Below are 22,157 nucleotides of genomic sequence, written 5' to 3' on the forward strand. Positions count from 1 at the left end.
CCCTACCCTCCCCCCCACCCCAGCCCAATGTCAGGGATGACTCGCTAAATGCCTGACGCTGGAACCACTGTCCTCATCGCTGCTGTAATCACATCACGTTTCCTCCTTAGGGTGAGCCCGGCGAAGCTGGAGAGCCTGGCCTTCCCGGCGAAGGGGGCCCCCCGGTGAGTGGGTGGGCTTTGGTGGGGGAGGGGGATGCGGCGTGGATGGGTCCTGGGTGGGAGGCTCCCACTCTGCCTCAGTTTCCCCATCCCTGAAATGGGAGTCACGTCTCCTCTCGTGCCTACCTCACCGTCTTGCTGGAAAAGAGAGGAGTGCCGTGGCGAGTGAGCGTGTGTGCGTAGACGTTAGTGATGGGCACCCAGGACAGCCGTCCGTGGTGCTCCAGGCCCTAGCACTGGCTTCCGTAAATGTGGGGCCCATCGTTGTCACCTGGTCAGCCCAGACCTGGAACATGCAGACGTTCGCAGGTCGGATGAGCCGTCTCTTGAGGCCCCCCTGAGGGCGGCCCTCCGGCCCAGGAGACGGCTGGTGGACAGAGGTCTCCCGGGCTCCCTCCACCTGAGGACCACTGAGTGGGTGGGCGGCCTGGGTCCCTGCAGCCCCTCGGGGTCCACGCTGCCTGCTGTCTCGTCAGGAGTCAACCCTGCCCACCTAGAAGCCGAGTGTCGGCCTCAGAGGCCCCGGGAAGCCAGTGGGCTCCTCAGGCCCCCTCACGGCCCCAGAGGAGCCAGACTCCCCCAGGGAGCTGCTGAGGGTTGGCGGAGCTCGGGAAGCTGCTGGCACCCACAGGGGCCAAGGCCCGGCCACAGGCAGGGTGCTCCCTTCCCACCCGATGCCGGTGAGGAACACACCTCCAGCCCGCTTCTTGCTCGAGGCAACCGCAAGGCTGGCTCTGGGAACAGGTCCCCACCTTTCCCCCGCAGGGACCCAAAGGCGAAAGGGGAGAGAAGGGTGAGTCGGGCCCTTCTGGTGCTGCTGGACCCCCTGGACCCAAGGGCCCTCCCGGAGATGACGGTCCCAAAGGCAGCCCCGTGAGTACCTGGGAGATGCCAAGGGGCCCCTAGATCATCCTCACTCACGGGCAGTGCACTGAGGCTGCCGTACCATCGCTGGTCTTGGGGTGATTTCCTAAGGTGTAGAGGTTTCCACACCAGCTACTGAACCAGAACAGTGGAGGTGGGAGAGGGGAGACGTGGGACGAGGGGGACACCTCGGAGGCCATGTCTGTGGACCAGGCAGCTTTCTGGATGGAACAGGCTCTGTGTGGCCCCTCTCCCCTCCTGCAGCCCGCCCCGGCTTTGCGTCAGGAGGGTCTGCAGAGCAGCGCCTTCTAGAGGTTAAAGGTCCAGGTTCCAGTGTCAGCCGGGGGCTCCAGGAACAAAAGTGGGGGCACGAGCCTGCCCTTTGAGGGCCTCCAGAAGTCGAGAGGGCTGGCCCGCGCTGCTCGCTTTCAGGCTTGTGTGGCTCACGTGAGAGGATGTTCTGGAAAGGCCTTCTTGCTGTGAAGGGCACCAAGGTGTCAGAGCTAGTGGGATGCTCTGGGGCTGGACGGCACTGGGCGGCAGTCTGGATGCAGCCACGCAGGGCAGCGCTCTCCAGGCCGGGTTGCTGAGGGCCCCAATGCCTCTCTTCCTCTGTTTCAGGGCCCGGTCGGTTTTCCCGGAGATCCCGGTCCCCCCGGAGAGCCTGGCCCCGCGGTAGGTGCTCAAGGTGGCAGAGCCCCTGGGTCCCCACAGCCCATGACCCGCATTGCTGGCCCCATTTTTTCCTTTCTAGTTCTGTTAGGACTCTCCTTTCCCACTTCTGAGCGCCCTAGGCGCCGGCACCTCTGGGATGGAATTTGATTTTTGGGTGAGGACTTGGGGACGCGTTGTGTGTTGGTGCCTGAACTCGGGTGCCATCCAGGAGGCAGAAGGAACTTGCTTTTGGCCCCACAGGGTCAAGACGGTCCCCCTGGTGACAAAGGAGATGACGGTGAATCTGGACAAACGGTGAGTCCGCCCAGGACCTCTAAGGACCCTGACGCAGCTCCTCGGGGAGGTGTCAGGGCTTGGGGTTTACAACTTGCTTTGTTCATTTCTGAGAAAAACCTACACCCAGTTATCTTAGAATAGTGATTCAACCACCACAGGGGGGGCGAGAGCTCCCTCTGAGGAACCTTGAAAGCTGGGGACCCTCCTCCCATAAGGGGAAATGCACACACAGTCCCGACAGTGGTTCTGCGCACAGAGCCTGGCGTCCTCGACGCCCCCCAGAAGCCCAGCCCGGAACGTCAGGATTACCTGTTTCTGCCCGATTGGAGTCAGATGCTCTCTTCCAAAGGCTCTTTCCACATCAGCCCCCGGAGCTGAGCTCACATTAGACGTTGCCTCTCACCTGATGTCAAGTTTTCTGAAACGTTGCTTCGAGCTCAGAAAGCTTAGGGACACCAGCTCTGGGGCCAGTTCCCCTGGAGAGATGTCTGCTGTTCTACCGCTTCCTAGCCGGTGACCCAGGACAACACCTGCCCTCCCTGTGCCTCGGGGTCCACTTCTGCAGAAGGGGTGCTGGCAGGCGTGGTGGGAACGTTCCCCAAATGTAGCAGAACTGCAGGTGGCAGGCGGGTCCCCTACGCCGCTGCAGCCCACGGGCTGAGCATAGAGGTCAGAGCAGAGGATTCCAGGACCACCTCCACTTAGGGCTGATTCTGCAAAAGGAGAGACAGGCAGTTTCAGGGCTGGCCGAGGACAAAGCAGACTGAAAACTCTGCGTTTTTCTTAGCCTCAGACCCACCCAGCCCTGCTACGTCTTAGCTTAACTGTCCCTGGTTCCTAAATGCTCTGTTCTCTCTCCGACACCAGGGATCCCCGGGCCCTACTGGTGAACCAGGTCCATCTGGGCCTCCGGGAAAAAGGGTAAGTGATGCTGCAGGGCGCCCTTGCCCGTCAACCTCCTGAATGAAGTGTGCCTCTCCCCCGCCCCGGCTTGGACCCTGGGGCCCTAGGCAGCTGGGGGAGGAAAGTGCTTCTGTCTGAAGGGCATTCCCTGCTCAGCTTCCTGCCTCATCATCAAATCGCAGACCCACTAGGTCGATGCTTCGCTCCATTTAGGATGAGCCCACTGCTGACACCATCAATAACGGGAGAAAAACACCCATGGAGCTGAAAAAACCCCTTTTCCCCTGGGTCAGACCTTTGGAAAAGTCAGAACAAGCTAACTGAGTAATCCAGTCGTTCTCTGGGGCTGCAATAAACTTGGCCGCTTGGTGTGCAGCCAGGAAAGGAGGCTGCTGGAGTGCCCTCTCCGCAGCCTGACCAGGGGCCTTTTCTGGACGTGGAGACCCTGGGCCTCGTGCTAAGGGCCTGGGAGTGACCTCCACGCCCCCTCCTCAGCTTCTCACTGAGCTTCTGCGGACCCACTTGTCACATGTCGCCTCTTGCTCCTTCCAGGGTCCGCCTGGCCCCATAGGTCCCGAAGGCAGGCAGGGAGAGAAAGGAGCTAAGGTAAGTGCTTTTCAGCCCGGCCGTGGTCATGACCGTGACCATGCATAGACCTGACAGAGCGTGCCGAGGGCATGGTGGCCGCAAGGGTGGGGACTGGACACATATGTGAACATGCGGAGAGGGGCAGGTCAGGCTCAGAGGGAGGCGGGCTGGCTGCGCCTCTGGGTCCGGGGTCCCCGACTCTGCTGTCATATTCTGTCTGCCCCACCGGCCTGAGGTGGGGAGGCCAGTGCTGGGTGCCCTCGGGCCTGGTGTTGGCCTGGCCAGGCCTCAGCTGCCTTGCCTGCGAAGCAGAGATGGTGACGGTGCCCACGTAGGGCTGAGGAGAGGGTGGGGTGCCCGTGCAGTGAGGTTAGGGTGCAGCCCTGTGCCCAGAGCCCTCGAGGCCGTTCCCCCCCGGGAGGCGCTGGGCGGGGCCTCTTCTCAGAGGTGCTCCCGCATTACCTGAGACAGTGATGGAACTCGTCCAGCCCCACCTCTGCTCAGGACATGGCGGCCGTGCCCACCAGGAGTTCCGCGCCAGCCATAACTGCCATTTTGGCCTTGACAGCTGGGAGGCTGGGAGCACAGTTGACTGTGGACGTTGGTGGGTGGAGGATTGGGCAGGGCGGCCTCGATAAGGAATGTGGAGAATCGGGGGCAGCCCCTGGATATCTGGGGGCATCTGGGGTTCTCTCCAAGGCTCCTTGGGGTTTCTGAGCAGCGGTTGTGGGCTGGGGTGACCGGAGCCTCAAGCACTGGGGTCTCACCGTGTCCTCCTTGGTGCCCTGCAGGGAGAAGCCGGCTTGGAAGGCCCTCCTGGGAAGACTGGCCCCATTGGCCCCCAGGGGGCCCCTGGGAAGCCCGGGCCCGATGGCCTGCGAGGGATCCCTGGCCCTGTGGTGAGTGGCTCCTGGGCAGGCCTGTGGGGGGCGCGGCTACAGAGGGAGGGGAGCAGGCATGGGGACGGGAACGGGGATGACCAGGGCGGGGCTCACATGGAGGGTCCACTGTGTTTCAGGGTGAACAAGGTCTCCCAGGAGCCCCAGGCCCCGATGGCCCCCCCGGCCCCATGGTGAGTCACGGCTATGCTCCCGAGGAGCCCCCGGTGGTGGCGGAGGGCGGGATTGGGAATGAGAATTCTGATCCCGCTGCCTCCCCCGCAGGGTCCCCCAGGACTCCCTGGCCTCAAAGGAGACTCTGGACCCAAAGGGGAAAAGGTGAGATGGGGCTCCAGGGGACTCTGTGGTTGAAACTCAGGCCCCTCAGGTGCCCGTGGTTTCAAACTCAGCGATTCCCCCCCGTTTATCATGTGCTCAGGGTGAGGACACGAAGAGAACAGATCCATGTGACTTGGAGACCTGGCCCCTGCCCTCAGTCGGGGGCCTGCGAGGCCCCGTGGACGGCACCTGCCCTGGGCCTGTGTCCATTCCAGTCAGCCCCCAAGGCAAAGATGCGCTGCCACGTCTCGCTGGCCCACGTGGCTGGACGTGAGGTGTTGCCACCGCAAATGCCCCTTCATTTTCCCACAGGGACATCCAGGCTTGATCGGGCTCATCGGACCTCCGGGCGAACAGGGAGAAAAGGGTGACCGCGGTCTCCCCGGCCCCCAGGGCTCCTCTGGCCCTAAGGGAGAACAGGTGCGTGGGATGCTGGCTCTGTGTCCAAAGACCCGAGGTTCCTTAGAGCCGGAAGGACGTCCCCACGTCCACCAAATCAAGATGGGAACGGCTGAGGGGATGGGCTCGCCCAGGTGACAGCAACCTGGGGCAGAACTGGAGCCTAGCCCGGGCCCTCATTAGCCCTCATGGTCCTGGTGACCTCAGAAGTGAAGGTCATTTCCCCCCACTCTGTGCAAGACCCTTTGACCCAGCTAATTGTCCAGGAGGTCACTGGCGATGCTCAGCCACATCCTCGCTCCCACCTTGACCCCATATATGCACACCTGACCCTAGACTTCCCTGGGAACCCCTGGAGCTCATTGGAGTTTGAAGCCCCCAGGAAACCACAGCCAAGGAAACCTTAGCCTGCAAGTTTCGCCTGTCCTGCACCTGGGAGCCTCTGGCAGTGGATTCCACGGCCAGGAGAGGCGGGGAGCGAGTGGAGGCAGGGGGCGGAGGGCCCTGGCAGGCCGGCCTTTCCGTCCCCATGTCAGGGCCACGGGGCCGCGCTCCAGCCTGTGAATGACCGCTCCCCAAGCCAGCTGTGACAGGCTCACACGTGCCCCTGTGCTTTGCCCACCTTGGCCTGCACCTGACCTGCAAGAGGACAGGACGCCCGAGACAGGGCTGGAGGCGGCAGGGCCGTGAGGTGGGGTGGAAGCTCGTGGGGTGGCGTCCCCCCAGCCCAGCCTCGTCCACGGTGTCTCCTCGTGGCACCGAGACCTGGAGAGAGGGTCGGCTCAGAGGCTGCAAACTCCACGTGTGGGAAAAGCCACTGGGAGGCTGGATGGACAGACAGCACAGACAGGACCCCAGGACACTTGCCACCCCCTGCCCCGGGGCTCCTGCTTTGGGAGCCGAAAGCAGCCAGAGGGGACCAGGCAGGGACGGTTCACATTAGAACATTAGAAGGAAGCGTTCACACTCAGCCATCTCCCCGCGGCCCTGCGGGCAGCAGCGCCGGGGTGCTCAGCCTCACAGCAGGTGTTCAGGCCCCCCGCCGGGCCCAGCAGGGAGCGAGGGCTCCCCTCGCACGTGGCCGGCCCGCGTTAGGGGAAGAGGCCAACGAGAACCGAGGGGCGTGGGTGCAGGACAAGCTGCCTCCTGATCCAAGCACTCATGACCGCGTTTCTGCTCCTTTCAGGGTATCACTGGTCCTTCGGGCCCGATTGGCCCCCCGGGCCCCCCTGGCTTGCCGGTGCGTATCTGGGAGGGGCGCGCGGCTCCCTGGGTTGTCCTGGGAGAGTGGGGTGATGGACCTCAGAGTTACAGGGAAGCCATGGGACCCCCTGGGGTTGGGCCACAGCCGAGGTGAACCTGGTGCCCCGCACCACGGGTTGATCTGCTCATTAATTCACATCCGCGTTCCGAGCAGTGGAAACAAGGTAGTGGGGTCACTGGGCTCTGGTTTCAGGCTGGGGAGGAGAAGGGGGAGCCTCTGTCTCCGGGCATTGTAGGGCGTGTGGACAGTCCACGGTAGGCACTTTGGGGGCGGCGAAGATGGTGGCTGGCCCCCCGCCCTCCCCGTCAGCATGAGCAGGGCCAGCCTGGCCCGGACGTGAGGAGTTGGGGTCCCGTCTTCTAGTCACCAGCCTGGGCCCCCCGACAAGGCAGCTGGGAGACCCAGGACTGCAAAGACATCCTCCGGCCTTGAGTCTTTTCTCGCCCGAAACCAGTCAGCCTCCAAGCCCCACCTGGGCCCGGGTGCACGTGGCCCAAGGTGGCCCCGGCTGGTCCGATGCTGGCCCCTGCTGTGGGCTGCTGCGAGGGCTGGAGCGGCTCTGTGTCAGGGCCTCTGAGGCCAGCACACACTTGTCACGTCTGACTCTGGCTGCCTGAGCTGTGATTTCCCTGCTGGGATGGGTGGGAGGCTGACCCGGGGCACTCGGGACCCTCCTGGCCTCTGTGTGGGTGAGCACCTGCCCCCGCCCACCTCCCCTGTCAAGCAAGTACAAGCGCAGACTCTTGGAGGGGGGACACGGGCGCAAGGAGGGCGTGAAGAGCAGGCTGGTGCCGGGAGGGGAAGGGACCGCCCACCAGCTGACGCTCTGCCCCTCTCTCCGCAGGGCCCTCCTGGTCCAAAAGGTGCTAAGGGATCCTCAGTAAGTGGTGTTGCCCCTGACCGGCCCGTGCCACCCGGGGGAGGGATGTGCATCCCCTTGGATGAGAACCACCCTGGGGTCCCCCTTCCCCCTTGACTCATGGGGCCGGTCGTTCACACCCCTCCTCTGTGTCTGGGCTGCCCTGAGCTCACCTCTACCCTGAGTCATCTCAGGCCAAGGCTCCCTGCCTTGCAGAAAGGGCTCTGTCCCCCTAAGTCCCCTCCTTGGGGTGTCCAGTTGTCACATCTGGGACTGGGAAGGGGCCCCAGCGTATTAGGTTTGTCCCTCCACCTTCTCCACCTGTTTCCGGGGATCATTCTAGACCTCAAGGTGGACTCAAGTCACATCAGGCCTCAGTGACCAAGGTTGGTTCTCTTTTTGTTTTCCCCAGGGTCCAACTGGCCCGAAGGGTGAAGCAGGCCAGCCAGGACCCCCTGGTCTGCCGGTGAGTAGCCCTTGAGGGCTTGGGAGCCAGGTGGGGGTTCTTCTGACACCGAGGGAATCGTGGAAGCATCTGTTTGTGTGGTTTAGTCCCAAAGCGTTAATGAAACGTGTGTGGCGGAGCGGGGCCTGTCCGCTTCCCTGGGACACAGGTCAGCCCAGGGCGCCTCCGCCTCGGAAGTCTGGTTGAGGAGAGAGGAAGGGGGAGGGGTGTGCGTGTGCGTGTGCGTGTATGCCCAGGTGCCTCTGTGTGCACACGTGTGCACGCATGTGTGTGTGTGGCAGGAGCAGGCAGCCCTAGACAAGGCCCCGAGGGATGGGTGTGGAATGTTCCAGAGACGGAGAAAAGGGAAGAAGACTGTACTACTAAGAGGGGCTGGTGTCTGCGGCCCAGGACCCTGCAGGTGCAGCCCTGGCGGTCCCGGCCCTGCCGCCACCCGGGGGCCGCCTCGTCCTCTCCCACCCATCACTGTCCCTCTTCCACACCCAGGGCCCCCCAGGCGAGGTCATCCAGCCCCTGCCGATCCAGGCGTCCAGGACGCGGCGGAACATCGACGCCAGCCAGCTGATGGACGACGGGGAGGGCGAGCAGTACATGGACTACGCGGACGGCATGGAGGAGATCTTCGGCTCCCTCAACTCCCTGAAGCTGGAGATCGAGCAGATGAAGCGGCCCCTGGGCACGCAGCAGAACCCCGCGCGCACCTGCAAAGACCTTCAACTCTGCCACCCTGACTTCCCCGACGGTAGGGCAACCGTGGGCCCGGGGACCAACGCAGGGGTCGGGGCTGGGCAGCCGGTGTGGCGGGAGGGACCCAGGCCTGGGCGGGCACGCACCTCGCTCGGCCTCAGGTCCCCGTCCGTGCAGTGGGGATGCAGGGGCATCTCCCTCTTGTCACCTGATGAGGCATCATAGTAGGAGGGGAAGCCGTCCTGGGAGGCCGGGGCAAGAGGTCAAGGCTGTGAGGTCACACAGAGCCGGGGTCTGGTCTAATCTTAGCCACTGTCTGGCAGGTAACCTGCTCTACCCGGGGTCCCATGATCCCCATCTATAAAATGGGAATTAAAACATGTACCTATCAGAGGATGTGTATACAACGTATGAAATGCTTTGGGCCTGACGTGATGTTGGCCGCAGCTGCTGTCAGTGTTAATAAGAGTCCTCATGCTGGTATTGGATGTTGTACTTGGGGAAGCACTATTTAGACTCCAGAATATGATAAAAATGCAAATCAGTCCCATTCTCACCATTAATAACCAAGCACTACCTACCTACTAGAAAATAAGACCACAGTGGCTTGCTCTGGGAAGGATGAACTCTTCTGCAAGATCTAAGGGGTGCCTGTGGTTCCAGTTGACTCTGATCCTAAGTACGTGAACTTCTAGGAGTTTTCCCGGAGCACCTCTGGGTTCCCATCCACCCGCCAGCAGGCAGAGCCACCCTCCCGGGTCCCCAGAGCTTGGACCCCGGGGGCCTCACGCTCCAGCTGTGCTCTTGATGATGAGGCTGTCCCTGTCACTCCGTGGGCCCAGCAGGAACAGCAGGATGCCATTGGGCAAAGCCCAGAAAGGGCTGTGCTGCGGCACGTGCCTGGGCTGTGTGCTGTCACTGCTGGACTGAGATGTGGCAGCTGCTTCTGGAACCGTCCAAGGAGCAGCTCTCACGACCCGCCTCCCTCCCTAACCCCAACCCTAACCCTGTGATCCAGGTGAATACTGGGTGGATCCGAACCAAGGCTGCTCCAGGGACTCCTTCAAAGTCTACTGCAACTTCACAGCCGGGGGGTCGACGTGCGTCTTCCCCGACAAGAAGTCCGAGGGGGTGAGTACCTTCCTCCATCGCCTCCTCTCCTGCTGGGGCCGGGCCAGGGCTCCAGATAGTTCACATGCGTGCAGCTTTAAGGATGAAAACCAGAAACTGGCCAGATCTAAAATCAAGGCTTTTCCTCCAGAAGTAGCCTTGAATTTGCCTTAGGAAGAAATTTCTAGCAATGGGGCGGGGCTTAGTGCAGCCTCATTTGTGGAAGTGGAAGGGGTGGTTGGCGCGTGGCTATCTTCCCCCTACCCCCCCGGGGCTGGGATTTCCACCGCTGGTTGGTCACATCCTTCCTAAAATGACCCTACAGTTCTGACCTCAGAGCAACCTGAAACCCATGGAAGGACTTTGGGGAGCGAAAGTGACCCAAATGCGTCTTTTAGAAGCTGGCGTTCGCTGAAATTCTTAGTGTCAGCTTCCTGGGTATCGCTCCTGAGTGCCATGCATTCCTTTACAGTCTGTTTAGTGAGGTTCTGATCCATGGAGATTCTGTGGGGTGGCGATCTGAGTCACCTCTGTGGTCTTTCAGCGTCCTCGCCTCTGTGGTGGGGTCTCTGTGTGTGCGGAAGGGTGTGAACCAGTGTGTGTGGATGGGTGTGCAGGTGGTGTGCAGTAGTGTGTGGGTGGCTGGTGGATGGCATGTGGGTGGCGTGTGGATGGAGTGCAGGTGGTGTGTGGATGGCAGGTGGATGGCGTGTGGATGGCATGTGGGTGGCATGCAGATGGCGTGTGGGTGGCGGGTGGATGGTGTGTGGATGATGGGTGGATGGCGTGTGGATGGCGTGCGGGTGGCGGGCGGATGGCGTGCGGGTGGCGTGTGGGTGGCATGCGGGTGGCGTGTGGGTGGCGTTCAGGTGGCATGTGGGTGGCATGTGAATGGCACGTGGATGGCGTGTGGGTGGCGTGTGAATGGCACGTGGATGGCATGTGGATGGCGTGCGGGTGGCGTGCAGGGACAGGCGTGTGTGGCAGGCGTGTGCTGCTTTCTGTCAAGCACGCGTTGGAGGCCAGGCCCACTGTGGCCCAGGACAGGTGAGGAAGGGGGGCGAGGTCTCTACCTGGGCAGATGGTGGAGACTTTGGCCGCAGTGCCCTTTGCATCTGCCTGGACAGACCCCCCTCCGTAATGTCCCGCCCCGACGGCTCCCCATCCCGTGCCGCACACCGAGGGCAGTGGGTTCCCGGAGCCGCAGCCCTGGTACCTTGCAGGTTCAGGGTTGGGCACAGCAGGAGTCGGGCAACCTGTGGTCCTCAGCTTCCCAGCTGCCTCAGCGCCCAGAGCCATTTCCTCTGGAGGGAGAGGTGCCCTGTCCCTAAATCTCACTGTCCCCGAGGGGAGCTCCGGCACTCCTGTGGGCCGGCAGGAACAGGGGCACTGCACTGGCGTGGATGCCTTGGGGACCCCTGTTTCATGTTCACGCTCTCCCTACCTGGGATTTTAAATCCCTGGGAAACCACACCCCTGGCAACAAGACCCCTGTGGTTCACAAGGAAATTCAAACCTCAGGACCCTTGCATCTGGCAGAGGCCCAGGAGGAAATTCCAGTGGGAAAATGCTGCCTCGCGTCCTTTCGTTGCTGTCTGTCCTCTGCAAACGGCCTCGCTGCTGGAGGACCAGTAGGACGGCCCCCAGGAGCCCTCACTGGTGGTGGAGCCAGGCGGACGGTGGGCTTGGGGCGCCGAGTGACCCCCGCTGCTCCTTGCCTTTCCACTGCACCTGTGCTGACCGCCAGGGCCCCACGGGCTGGAGCCTCGGGCGGGTTGAGGCATTCTGCCCAGTCTCCCGGGTTGCAGGGCCCCCTTGGTGGCGGAAGGGGTGGGGATGGAGGGCAGAAGTCTGGGCGAGGCGCCCATCTGCCCACGCCTCTGGTCCTGCTCTGGGAGGAGGCAGTCTTCGTGCTTTTCGAGCGCAGCGCTGACAGCGGCAGGTTTGGAACCAGAGGGGAGAGTCCCAAGGGGCGGGGGGCAGGCTGGACTTGCTCCTCCTCCAGTGGGGCCGCTTCTCAGGCTCCCCTGCACGAGGCCAGCTCAGAGGAGACGCCAGGGGATGGGGAACGGGACCTGGCGCCCAGGCGGAGCACCAGAGGGACGGCTGGGAACAGGCTGGACCTGTGGGCACTCTCCCCAAAGAGAAAGCCCCACCACACGCTCAGCACGCACACTACACACACACCATTGTACACCACACTCACACACACCACATACACACACACCCTATGCAGAAACACACACGCACACCTCACACCCAGCTGGACCTCGGTAGGGTCTCCTGCCCACTCCGTCCGCAGGTAGAGGCCTTGGAGATGGAGCCACGCCCGCAGATCAGGGGCTCGAATCAGAGAATGCCCACCTGTCTGCTCTCAGCCTATCAGTAGTAAATGGTCTTATTATCATTACTGTCGTCATCTGGGCGAGATGAGTGAGAATCGCCCGTTCACCCCTTCATTAATTCACTCCACGAGCATTTTTCTGCAGTCACCAAGTGCCAGGCTCTATCCTAGGTGCTGGATACACAGAACTGATCCGATGCAGACGCTTCTGACCCTGCACGTGAAGCAGGTGCCCGCACCTGGAAAGCACCAGGGCTACCCCGTCCCCATTGTGGTCATGGGTCCGTCCTGGAGTGAGCGCCCAGCTCTGGGGGAGTTAGGTGCACCTAAGGGATCTTCTCCCAGGAGGCCGTCTGTCTCGCATCTCCGTGAGGGCAGGACGCAGGCCCGCTTGGGCAGGGAGAAGGCGTGTTTGCAGGACGTGGGAGCACTTCTCGTGAAGGCGGAAGTAACACTGTCGTTCTCTCTGTTTCTCTCCCTCCCCACCTCCTGCCTCGATGTTTAGGCCAGAATCACTTCTTGGCCCAAAGAAAACCCGGGTTCCTGGTTCAGTGAATTCAAGCGTGGCAAACTGGTAAGACGGCCTCCAACGTGTGTGCAGTGTCGGTTAAACCCACCCGTTTCGTATCTTGCAGAGTAAAATGGCCCGCTGGCCCAAAGAGCAGCCCTCCACCTGGTACAGTCAGTACAAGCGCGGGTCCCTGGTAAGTGGCCGCGGGGCTGCCTGCTTGCGGCACGGCCTGGCTCGGCTCTGCATGGGACTAATCGCCCCCAGCGCCGCACCTGCTCCTGCCCTTTGGCCAAACTGCTCCACGGCCGGGACCGCCAGGCTCAAGCCGGCCCCTCCTGCCACCCTGACGAGGCTTCACTTTAGCTGGAGGCAGCTGGATGGTTGTCTCTTCAGGTGGGGGACCCGAAGCTGGCATTCAGAGCCCCAGCTGGGTGCCGCCAGGAATTGAGACCAGAGACACCAGGAGTAGAGGGTTTATTTTGCTAAGTCCTAGCGGGCAGCTTGGATGAAGTGGGTCCTGGACCATTAACCCATCCAGTTCTTTCTCGGATCCGTTCTCCTCGTGCCCTGCCCCTGCTGTGGCTGGGGGCCGAGGGGCCATTCCGGTTGCCCATGGGACCCTGGGCTTCTCCGCTGCATCGCACACGACCATGCTGGTCCCTGTGTTAACTTCTGGGGAGCCGGTCTTACATAGGCCATCCCGGAGGTGAAAGGCAACTGGCATCCCTCTAAAGATCTGGATGTGATGCTTTTCTAGCCGGCATAGAGGCCGAGGCCATTGGGACCCGGTCATGTGGGGCCAGCAACTGCTTCCACGCAGCAGGGTGTTTTCCCCAAACATCTCGGGAGTTTGATTTGGGCCCGTTTCCGGAATCAAGTGCAGAGTTCTGTGCTCCCTTCCCGGCAAGTTCAAGGACTAGGTACCAGACGTGGCCGCGTTGCCAGTCCCCGAGAGCCCCCTTTGCTTCCTGCGTCCACCCTTCGGCTCGTGTCCCACCTGGGCCATCACTGAAGGACGTCCTTCCCACTCAGAAGCCAGGTCTCGGGTGCACGACTTCGGGCCCAACCCCCTGCCCTCAGTTGGCTCCCCGGGGGGTCCCAGGGCCACGTTCCCCCAGGACTCAGAGTAGGGCCTTCCAGCGGCCTCTGCCCGCTGCACTTGGGGACCCCCCCGTTCCTAGGCCCGGAGGTGCTCTGTGCTCAGTTAATATCTCACGGCCCGTGTCCTTGATTCCCAGTCACTGCGGCTCTTTCCAGACACTGGAGGTTTGCGCTCACCTTGCCACGTCTGGGGACTTCCTCTCGTCTTTGTGTGGGGACCTCCGGCACCCTTGCCCCCTTTTTCTCCTGCTGTTTCTCCTCTCCTTCACCTCCTCGGTGCTGTCCTTGGGAAGCGGCCACTGGCAGGCAGAAGGACCTGAAGTGGACTCCCACTCGGGGAAGCAGTGCCCGGGGCCCTTGAGCCGGGTGGATAGAGGGTGGGGGGGCGTGGGAGTCAGGAGGAGCCGGGGCCGTGGTCCTTTCTGCAGCCGTGTTGGTGGCCTTCTCCAGACAGGGCCCCGCACACCCACCCCCTTGCTCTGTGGAAGCGGGTAGAGAATACCCACTTTCAGTCGCCAGCCCAGAGCCTGCCCGCTGCTTGGGTCCTGTTTCGCAGACAGTTGACCAAGGATGGAGGTGAAGGGTCAGTCTAGGGGAAACATCAGCTCGTCTTTGGCGTTTTCCTGCTGCATCATTTCTAGCAGCCTGTGACCGTCAGAGTGGACAGGGCATAAATACAGGTCCCTCCCTGAAGAAAGAGGTGCTTTTCTGGGCTGGCTGCCCTGGGCATCCCACGTGAAGGTGATACTGCAGAGCTGCTTCCCCCCAGGAGGGCGGGGCCTCGCGGCGGGGCTTGGCCGTGCCTGGTCCTCCTCCGCCTGCCCGGCACTGGGGGCTTCAGGTCCTTCTGCGTCCAGCACTGCCCACCTCTCTCTCTGCATGCGTCCTTCCTCCAGTCAGTCGCCTTGCGTCCAGGAGGAGCACCCGACGGCCCCGACTGCGGTTGGTATCCACTCTCTCTCCTCAAGGTCCGGCTGGAAGTCGGTGTCTGGTGGCTGTGTGGGGAGCTGGCCAGCAGCTCTGCGCTCCCCCCGCTCTGCCGGGAAGGGCAGGATCCCAGGCCTGGCTCACTGCCTTCGGCTCTAACTGTATAGATGTCTCTATACATACGTGCACAACATCAGCTTAAATCCTCCCTCGTGTGTTCAGGACTGCTCGTTGAGGGTAGGCTGGGGGCTAGGGTCCGAAACAGCAGCGGGGGAGCGGCCGTGTGCTGGGAGGGGAAACGCGGGTCTCAGATCATGACGTCCGTCTGTGCGTCGTCTGACGGGGAGATGTGATGGGCCAAGCCTGCTCTGCTGGGTGTGTGAGGAGAGCCTGGCCTCTCACGCTGAGGGCCTTCAGGGAGAGCAGAGACCCGCCTCGTCCCGGGGGCTAAGGACTGTCCCCGCCCCTGCTGTGTCCAGCAGCTCAAAAAGCTGCAGTTTAGAAGACGCAGAAACTGATCTGTCTCTCGGGACGCCTGGCACTGGCCCGCGCCCGGCTGAGCTCTCAGCCCAGCGTGCATTCGACCTGTGACGCTGAGAAGCCACTTGAGAACCAACGCTCTCTCCAGGGTGCTGCCCTGGGTTTGCTGGCAGAGAGCGGGGCTTTCAGCAAGGCTCCTGCCACCAGAGAGCCCTGGACTGCCCACTCAGTGTGGGCTGACCACCCCAGGCCACAGCACGGCCCACTCTGCTTTCTGCTGGATTCCATGCCCGGGACGGGGCAAGAATGGCCTCTCCCCCGTGCCTCCACGATGGTGCCTGGTCCCTCCAGGCTTCTGGCTCTTGGCCATATGTCCTGTGACCCTCTCACAGGCCGGCCTTCCTGTCTGCTGGCCAAGACCCCATGCCTCAGGCCCCTTCCTCCCCGAAGCCACCTGCCCTTTCTGTCTCCAATTCTCATGGCCCCAGCCAGGTCCTTGTACGCCACAGAGATCAGCCAGTGGTTTTCATGTATTAGCATGAGCTAATGAGCACCTTCTTTTCTCCGGCATCGGGGCACAGTGACAGGGACGTACATGCCAAGCCCATGCCCTCAGGGTACTCACGGTCCAGGGAGGGCTGCAGACCAGGCCCCAGGTGCCTCTGACACAGGAGTCCAGTGCTCGTGTGGAGGGCCTCACAGCCAGTAGGAAAGATGGACACTGAGCCAGGCCAAGGTGGGCCAGGGCACCTAACCCTGGCAGGCTTCCTGGAGGCAGAGGCACATGAGTTGAACCCTGGAGGCTGAGTAGGGACCAGCCAGGTAAAGTGGAGTGGGTGGGTTATCTAGGTCCCTGAAAGGAATGAGGCGTGGTTCACAGTGTTCCAGGGAACCCCCCAGAGAGCCCAGTGCATGCTGGCCTGGGGCCCGGGGCCCGGGCGTGCAGCAGGTTTCCAGATGGGGCTCTTGGCGTGGCCCACGCTCCGGAGGAGACAGCAAGTGGCTGAAGCTCTGGAAGCCCCGGCCGTGTGGACGAGGGGCTTTGCGCAGCCGTGTGTCCCCTCCCTGCTGAGCGCCCCTTCTTGTCCCCCTGCAGCTCTCCTACGTGGACACTGAGGGCAACCCCGTGGGCGTGGTCCAGATGACCTTCCTGCGGCTGCTCAGCGCCTCCGCCCACCAAAACATCACCTATAACTGCTACCAGTCGGTCGCCTGGCAGGACGCCGCCACGGGCAGCTACGACAAGGCCATGCGCTTCCTGGGCTCCAACGACGAGGAGATGTCCTACGATAACAGCCCCTACATTCACGCCCTGGTGGACGGCTGTGCTGTGAGTGCCGCCCGCTGCCCTGCCTGGGAGGGGGGATGGGCTGGTGCCTCAGGCAGTTCATTCGGTCACCACGAACTTCTCGGGCACCTACCGTGTGCTGGGCCCTGGGTGCAGCGAGGGCCCAGGCACAGTGCCGCTGACCGTGGCTGGTGGACGTGGAATCCCCAGGCCAGCAGTGGGGACCTTCCCGCGGAGCTGGGGTCGGGAAGGCCACGCTGAGATCTGATGGCAAAGGCCGACCGGGGTCCCTGATCCCGTGCCTGGTGTGACATGGAGCGTTCTTGGTCCGATTCGGAAGTTGAGACGCCTCCACTTTTTGGGGAATGGCCGGAGCTGAGTCTGAGTTTGCTCCTGGGAGTGTGGCCGTGCTGGGAGGTGTCCTGCAGACTCAGAGGGCGGTGATAGTGTCAACCCTTGTGACACCCCCAGCCCTTGCTGGCTCACCTCCCTGGACCCTGTGCCGCCCTCTGGGAAGGATGTTCTGCTCAGGCCCGAGAAGCCAGTCAGGCCTGGGGTTGCTTCACTCTTTGGCCCCTGTGCTTGCCAGGGTCAGCCCCTCGACTGTGCCTCCCGGGGCTGCATCTGCCCTGGGCAGCCCGAGTCTGAGCTGCGTCCTCCTGTCCTGGGCCATGCACAGGGCCCAGTCCTGGTGAAACCCTCAGACGTGTCCCTCCTGTGGCCTTTCCAGGACTGGAGATGGGGGTGTCAGCAGGAAGCACCGCCTCTGCGGGTCTTAGTGTCACATCTGACATCAGACCCCCGGCCTCTCACCACCTGCTCCCCAGAGACCCTGCCCGAGGCCCCCACCCAGCCTGGCTCCCTTGGGGACAGGGCTAATAGGGGGTCCACCCCACTTAGTGTCCAGGGCCAGTTGCGCGGTGCCGGCGCCTGTGGACACCCTCCTCTGGAAGGCACTGTGCCTCTGGTCTTGAGGTCGGGAAAGCTCTTCCCTAATTCCCAGGCCCCAGTTCTGGTCAGGGCCCTTCCCGTGGATTTCCACATTGAGTGAACCATCTGCAGTCCCTTCTGGTTCTTCCTGGTTCCAGAAGGTTTCGCCACTTGGCTCCAACACCCTTGTTATATAGAGTGGCCAGGACATGTATCAGAGCTGGTCACAGGTGTCCCCAGCCAGGGGCAGGTGTACCGGGCACTGAGCTGTCTCTGCGTGCTTGTGAGCAGCCGGTGCTCCTGCCTGTGCATCCATCTTCCCTGCTGTGCATTCCTGTCCTGTGCTTTGGGGGCGTGTGTCGGATCTGAGGGTTCTCCCTAAGGCCTGCTGAGGTGGTCTGGCTACTTGGCCAAGCCAGAGTGTCTGGATGGTCCTGCAAGGCAGGCTCAGCCAGGCAGGAAAGCGGGAGGGCAGTGCTGACCCACTGGGTCCCTAGTAGCTGCTGAGAGCAGGACTCAGGTGGACCCAAGTTCACGTCTTGCCTCCTCCCCGGCTGCCCCGCTTGGACTGGGATGGACCCTTCAGCTGTGGGAAGCTCCAGTCCTTCTCCCTACAAAAGGATCTAGTTATAACCCCCAAGGGATTCCTTGGGGCTAGAGGTGAGTGTAGGGCAGGCATGGGGCCAGGGTGCCCGGAAGGGCGGCCTCCTCGGGATGCTGGGCCTCCCCTCCATGCTGCCCTGGCCCCTGGGACTGGTGAGGGTCAGTCCTTCAGACCTGCCCATGGAATGTGCAGAACTCGTCCCTATTTAAGGTCAGATAGGGATGCAGCTCCCTGTGGAAAGGGATCCAGAAGCATCCGGAAGCCTCAGCCATCCAGCATTTGTTCACGTTCCTGACGCAAACCCCAAACTGCTCCCAGAAGGTCGTGCGGCACCAAGTAAAATCATCCCTCGTGTCTGTCTTCTACAAACGGGGGTAATAATAGCACCACGTCACAGGGCTGCTCCAGGGGGAGCGAGAGCCTAAAACGCTCAGAGCCGTGCTCAGCTGCCATGAGCCCCAGAAGAAGCCCTGTTCCTGTGATTGTTTCAGGCAACACGGGCTCACGAGCACAAGACAGTCAAGGTGGGGCTTCCCTGGTGGCGCAGTGGTTGAGAATCTGCCTGCCAATGCAGGGGACACGGGTTTGAGCCCTGGTCTGGGAAGATCCCACGTGCCGTGGAGCAGCTGGGCCCGTGAGCCACAACTGCTGAGCCTGCACGTCTGGAGCCTGTGCTCCGCAACAAGAGAGGCCGCGACAGTGAGAGGCCCGCGCACCACGATGAAGAGTGGCCCCCGCTTGCCGCAACTAGAGAAAGCCCTCGCACAGAAACGAAGACCCAACACAGCTAAAAATAAATAAATGAATTAATTTTTTTTTAAATCCCTTAAAAAAAAAAAAGACAGTCAAGGTGGAGATGTGAGGAGAAACAGGGACTCTCGTAGAGCAGAGGCAGAGCCTGGGACGGGGCTTGGGGCTCCTCAGCTTCCACGGCAGAAAGGGAAACACTCTGGGTGACCCCGTACGTGTCATCTGGTAAAGGGTGCAGACTGGTTTTCTGGAAGAGAGACCATTCATTCCTTGGAAGGGATGCTGGGAAAATGTATCTTGTGAAGAACCGACTGGGGTGAAAAGGCAGATGCTCCTGGCCCCCTAATGCATCTCAGAAGGCTCCTGCACTCTTGAGAGCTTCCTGGGAAGATTCAAGTGCCCCTGTGCCTCTCCCTCTCGAAGCTGCCTGCCCAGAAGTTTCCAGTGCTGCTGTCTAACTCAGAACCTGACCTCCCGGCTCTGCAGGCTCCCGGTACAGGACAAGCTCGGACCTTCCTTCATCCTACAATCCAAAGTCCTCTCCCTCTGGCCCAACGTCTCCTGATGACGTGGGTGTGCTGTCAGCATCTGGGGCAGCTGCCCATTGCTTGGGCCTTTCAGGACATCACCGGCATCCATGTACCCATGGCACGAGGAACACTCCCCACTGCTGGCTGAGAACCGCTGATCAGGGTCTTCGCTTTATTTTGTGAGTGACCTGCCAAGACCCTCAGGGTATGGCAGAGCTGAGTCTCCTAATTCCCACTCCAGCATTCTTCCCACCGCAGTCCCTTCCTGGCATAGCTGCACCTTGAATGCCTCCATCAACAGGGAGCTCACTACCTCCTGAGTCAGCCCAGGCCACGGTTCTGAAGTCTCAGTGTTAGGAAAAGCTCTTCTGAGAAATGAACTGGAACCCGCTTGCCCATTATTTCCACCTGTCATTCCTGTTCTGCTCCCTAAGGCATGCAGAGAAAACCTGGTTCCAGACCAGAGTTTCTCAGCCTTTGGGGCCGGATGATTCTTTGTTGTGTGTGGGTGTGGCAGGGGAGTAGAAGGGTCCTGTGCGTTGTAGGATGTTGAGCAGAAGTCCTGGACGTGACCAGCCACATCCTCAACCCACACAGTTGTGACAACCAGGAGTTCCTCCAGACATTGCCACAGGCGCCCCGGGGAACAAAATGGCCATCCTACAGGAAGGACAGTCAAAGATTTGGGGATCGCTCAGAAGGCTGGAAGGACCGGGCTCCTTCGCCTCCACCCAAAGAAGCCAACCCTGCTGCCCAAGAGCTCCAAAGCTGAGATCCATGGGACATCCCGACCGTGAGCTTCTCCTTGAGAAAATCAGCAACACAGATCCAAATTTCTGCCCCGACGCCAGGAATCCTGGCAGTCATTTCTGAGCTCTGTAGTGGTCCTCTGGGCGTCGCCAATGCAGAGGCAAGACTTAGAAGCATGGGAATATCTGGATTTGGCGCTTGACGTTCTTACTTCTGGAAAAGATGCTACCTTCGAGGAGGTGGAGAGATCATGGCTCTAAACAGAACAATTCTGACGATGGAGAACATGGGCCCATGTTCCTTCAGGCAGGGGAGGGGATTCGGGGGAGGATTGGGCATAGGGGCGCTTCTGAAGAATGGCCTGGAACGGTCAGCACTCTGCTCACCCCACCCAACTCCACTGTCCACCAGAAGTTCAGCCACAGTTTGAAAAGTCACACCCCTCCCAGGTAATCCTGCAGGAGGCCTGAAGGAGTGCGTGCTAGCTGCCTCCCCCGGGGCGGCGAGGTGGCGGGGGCTGCTTGATTCACATGGTGATAAGGGCCAGGGCTTCCCTGGTGGTGCAGTGGTTAAGAATCCGCCTGCCAATGCAGGGGACCCAGGTTCGAGCCCTGGTCCAGGAAGATCCCACGTGCCGCGGAGCAACTAAGCCCGTGTGCCACAACTACTGAGGCTGCGCTCTAGAGCCCGCGAGCCACAACGACTGAGCCCATGAGCCACAACTACTGAAGCCCGCACGCCTAGAGCCCGTGCTCCGCAACAAGAGAAGCCACCACAATGAGAAGCCCGCGCACCGCAACGAAGAGTAGACCCTGCTCACTGCAACTAGAGAAAGCCCGCGCGTAGCAACAAAGACCCAACGCAGCCAAAAATAAATAAGATAACTCTATTTAAAAAAATAAAAAATAAGGGCCAAAGACACTGGGATTCGGACGCTGGCACGGTGTGGCTCTGTAGCCTGATAGGTGGGCCACTGAGCAGGGCCGGCCCTGTGGAGGAGCACAGATCACCGGGCAGGAGGCCCAAGGAGCCACGCCACATAAATCCCCTTGTTTATGCAGCTCTGCGCACCCCCGGGGGCCATTACCAGCCCATAATGGTTATTTATGCCTCAGGAATAACGGGGTAATGGAGCGGTGTGCACACGGCGGCTTACAGCTTACAGATGCCCCCTCTAAGCGCTCTGATCATCGGAGCGCTGGGGCCCCATCAATCCGGGAGAAATCACCCTGCCAGCTGAGCACGCGCCGCCGTCCCTCGTGGACGGGAGAGACGGGCGCTGGCCCTGCCAAGGCCTGTTTGCCCCACTCCCTGTGGGGAAGGAGAAGGCTGGGCTGCCCAGCTCACTGGCATGTGAGGCTCAGACCGCCTGTGGCCGAAGCCGCACAGCTCCCCATGACAGCAGCGGCCCAGGGGAGGCCAGGCCAGACGTCTCACTTGAGTCCCTGCTGGGTGGTGGTGGGACCGGTGAGGGGATAGAGCTGGGGCAGGCAGGGTGGACTCTGGCCCCTCCTCGCTGGACTGGCCGAGGGAGGGCGAGGGCTCAGCTTCCTCCCAGGGCTCCATCCTGAAGGGGCATGGGTGGGCATCCTCTCTGGGGACCCTGTGTCCAGCCCTGCTGCCCACCCAGTGCTTCCCAGCAGCTACAAGGCCGCAGTGGTCCTTAGCCCCTTCCCTGGCAGCTCAGTTGGCCGTGCTCCCCCAGGCCGGGCCGCGGCCCCTGTGTTGGAAGCTCGTAGCATCTGTGCCCTTGAGCTCCTGGCCGCAGGAGCAGGTCCTTCAGACAGTGTCGCTCAGGGGATGGCCGTGACCCACGTGTGTCAGAATTGCCCGAGATGCGTCTAAACCACGCAGACGCTGCATCCGCCCTAGGCCTCCTGAATCCCGTCTCTGGGATGGGCCAGAGCCGGCAGTGCTAACGAGCTCCCGAGGGGACACACATTGGCTCCTACGTGTGAGTCCTGGCTTTAAAGTATTTCCAGCCTGGCCTGCTGCGGGTAGGAGTGAGTGCCCTCGTTAAGGCAGGGCTGTGGGGAGGACAAGTTCACGTGGTCAGCGAGACTCTTCAGGAGGCGACGACGTCTAGAAACTCACAGAGCAGGTCTCTCCCAGGCTCGGTGCCTGCGTGGAGGCCTGGCCAGGAGCCCTGCCCCCGTGAGGCTTCCTTCCATCGTCTCCACCTCCGTGGAGCTCCAGTTGAGAAAAATGAGCCGCAGAGAGCATGTTAGTTATCCGTGGCTTATAACAAATTACCTCCCAAAGTTAGCACCTAAAGCAACAAATATTTGTCATTTGACTCAGTTTCCGAGGGCCGGGACTCTGGGGGCAGCTTAGCTGGATGGCTGTGGCCCAGCATCTCTCCCGGTCTGCTTGAGCTGCCGTCACAAATCAGTGCAGACCAGGGACTTACCAAGAACAGGCAGTTGTTTCTCACGGTCCTGGAGGCTGCACGTCTGAGCTGGGCGCCAGCTGA

At 61.6% G+C, this 22,157-nt stretch overlaps 1 protein-coding gene across 5 annotated transcripts in view; it reads left to right on the top strand.

The window, feature by feature from the left end:
* COL5A1 (collagen type V alpha 1 chain) overlaps window positions 1-22,157 on the top strand; it is a 159,781-nt gene that overhangs the window by 133,790 nt on the left and 3,834 nt on the right. For 3 of the 5 annotated variants that reach the window (XM_060102018.1, XM_060102022.1, XM_060102020.1), the window contains exons 49-65: window positions 111-164; window positions 927-1,034; window positions 1,647-1,700; window positions 1,941-1,994; window positions 2,844-2,897; window positions 3,432-3,485; window positions 4,259-4,366; window positions 4,486-4,539; window positions 4,631-4,684; window positions 4,997-5,104; window positions 6,270-6,323; window positions 7,192-7,227; window positions 7,619-7,672; window positions 8,159-8,414; window positions 9,378-9,490; window positions 12,319-12,387; window positions 15,929-16,162. In XM_060102018.1, coding sequence (XP_059958001.1) covers window positions 111-164; window positions 927-1,034; window positions 1,647-1,700; window positions 1,941-1,994; window positions 2,844-2,897; window positions 3,432-3,485; window positions 4,259-4,366; window positions 4,486-4,539; window positions 4,631-4,684; window positions 4,997-5,104; window positions 6,270-6,323; window positions 7,192-7,227; window positions 7,619-7,672; window positions 8,159-8,414; window positions 9,378-9,490; window positions 12,319-12,387; window positions 15,929-16,162 — 1,518 coding nt within the window. Of the gene's footprint in view, window positions 1-110; window positions 165-926; window positions 1,035-1,646; window positions 1,701-1,940; window positions 1,995-2,843; window positions 2,898-3,431; window positions 3,486-4,258; window positions 4,367-4,485; window positions 4,540-4,630; window positions 4,685-4,996; window positions 5,105-6,269; window positions 6,324-7,191; window positions 7,228-7,618; window positions 7,673-8,158; window positions 8,415-9,377; window positions 9,491-12,318; window positions 12,388-12,448; window positions 12,518-14,321; window positions 14,550-15,928; window positions 16,163-22,157 lie in introns of those variants that run through there. The other 2 variants (XM_060102023.1, XM_060102019.1) reach the window with 2 other exon arrangements.

Source organism: Mesoplodon densirostris, chromosome 6, assembly GCF_025265405.1.
Source record: "Mesoplodon densirostris isolate mMesDen1 chromosome 6, mMesDen1 primary haplotype, whole genome shotgun sequence".
Classification (NCBI taxonomy): Eukaryota; Metazoa; Chordata; class Mammalia; order Artiodactyla; family Ziphiidae; genus Mesoplodon; species Mesoplodon densirostris.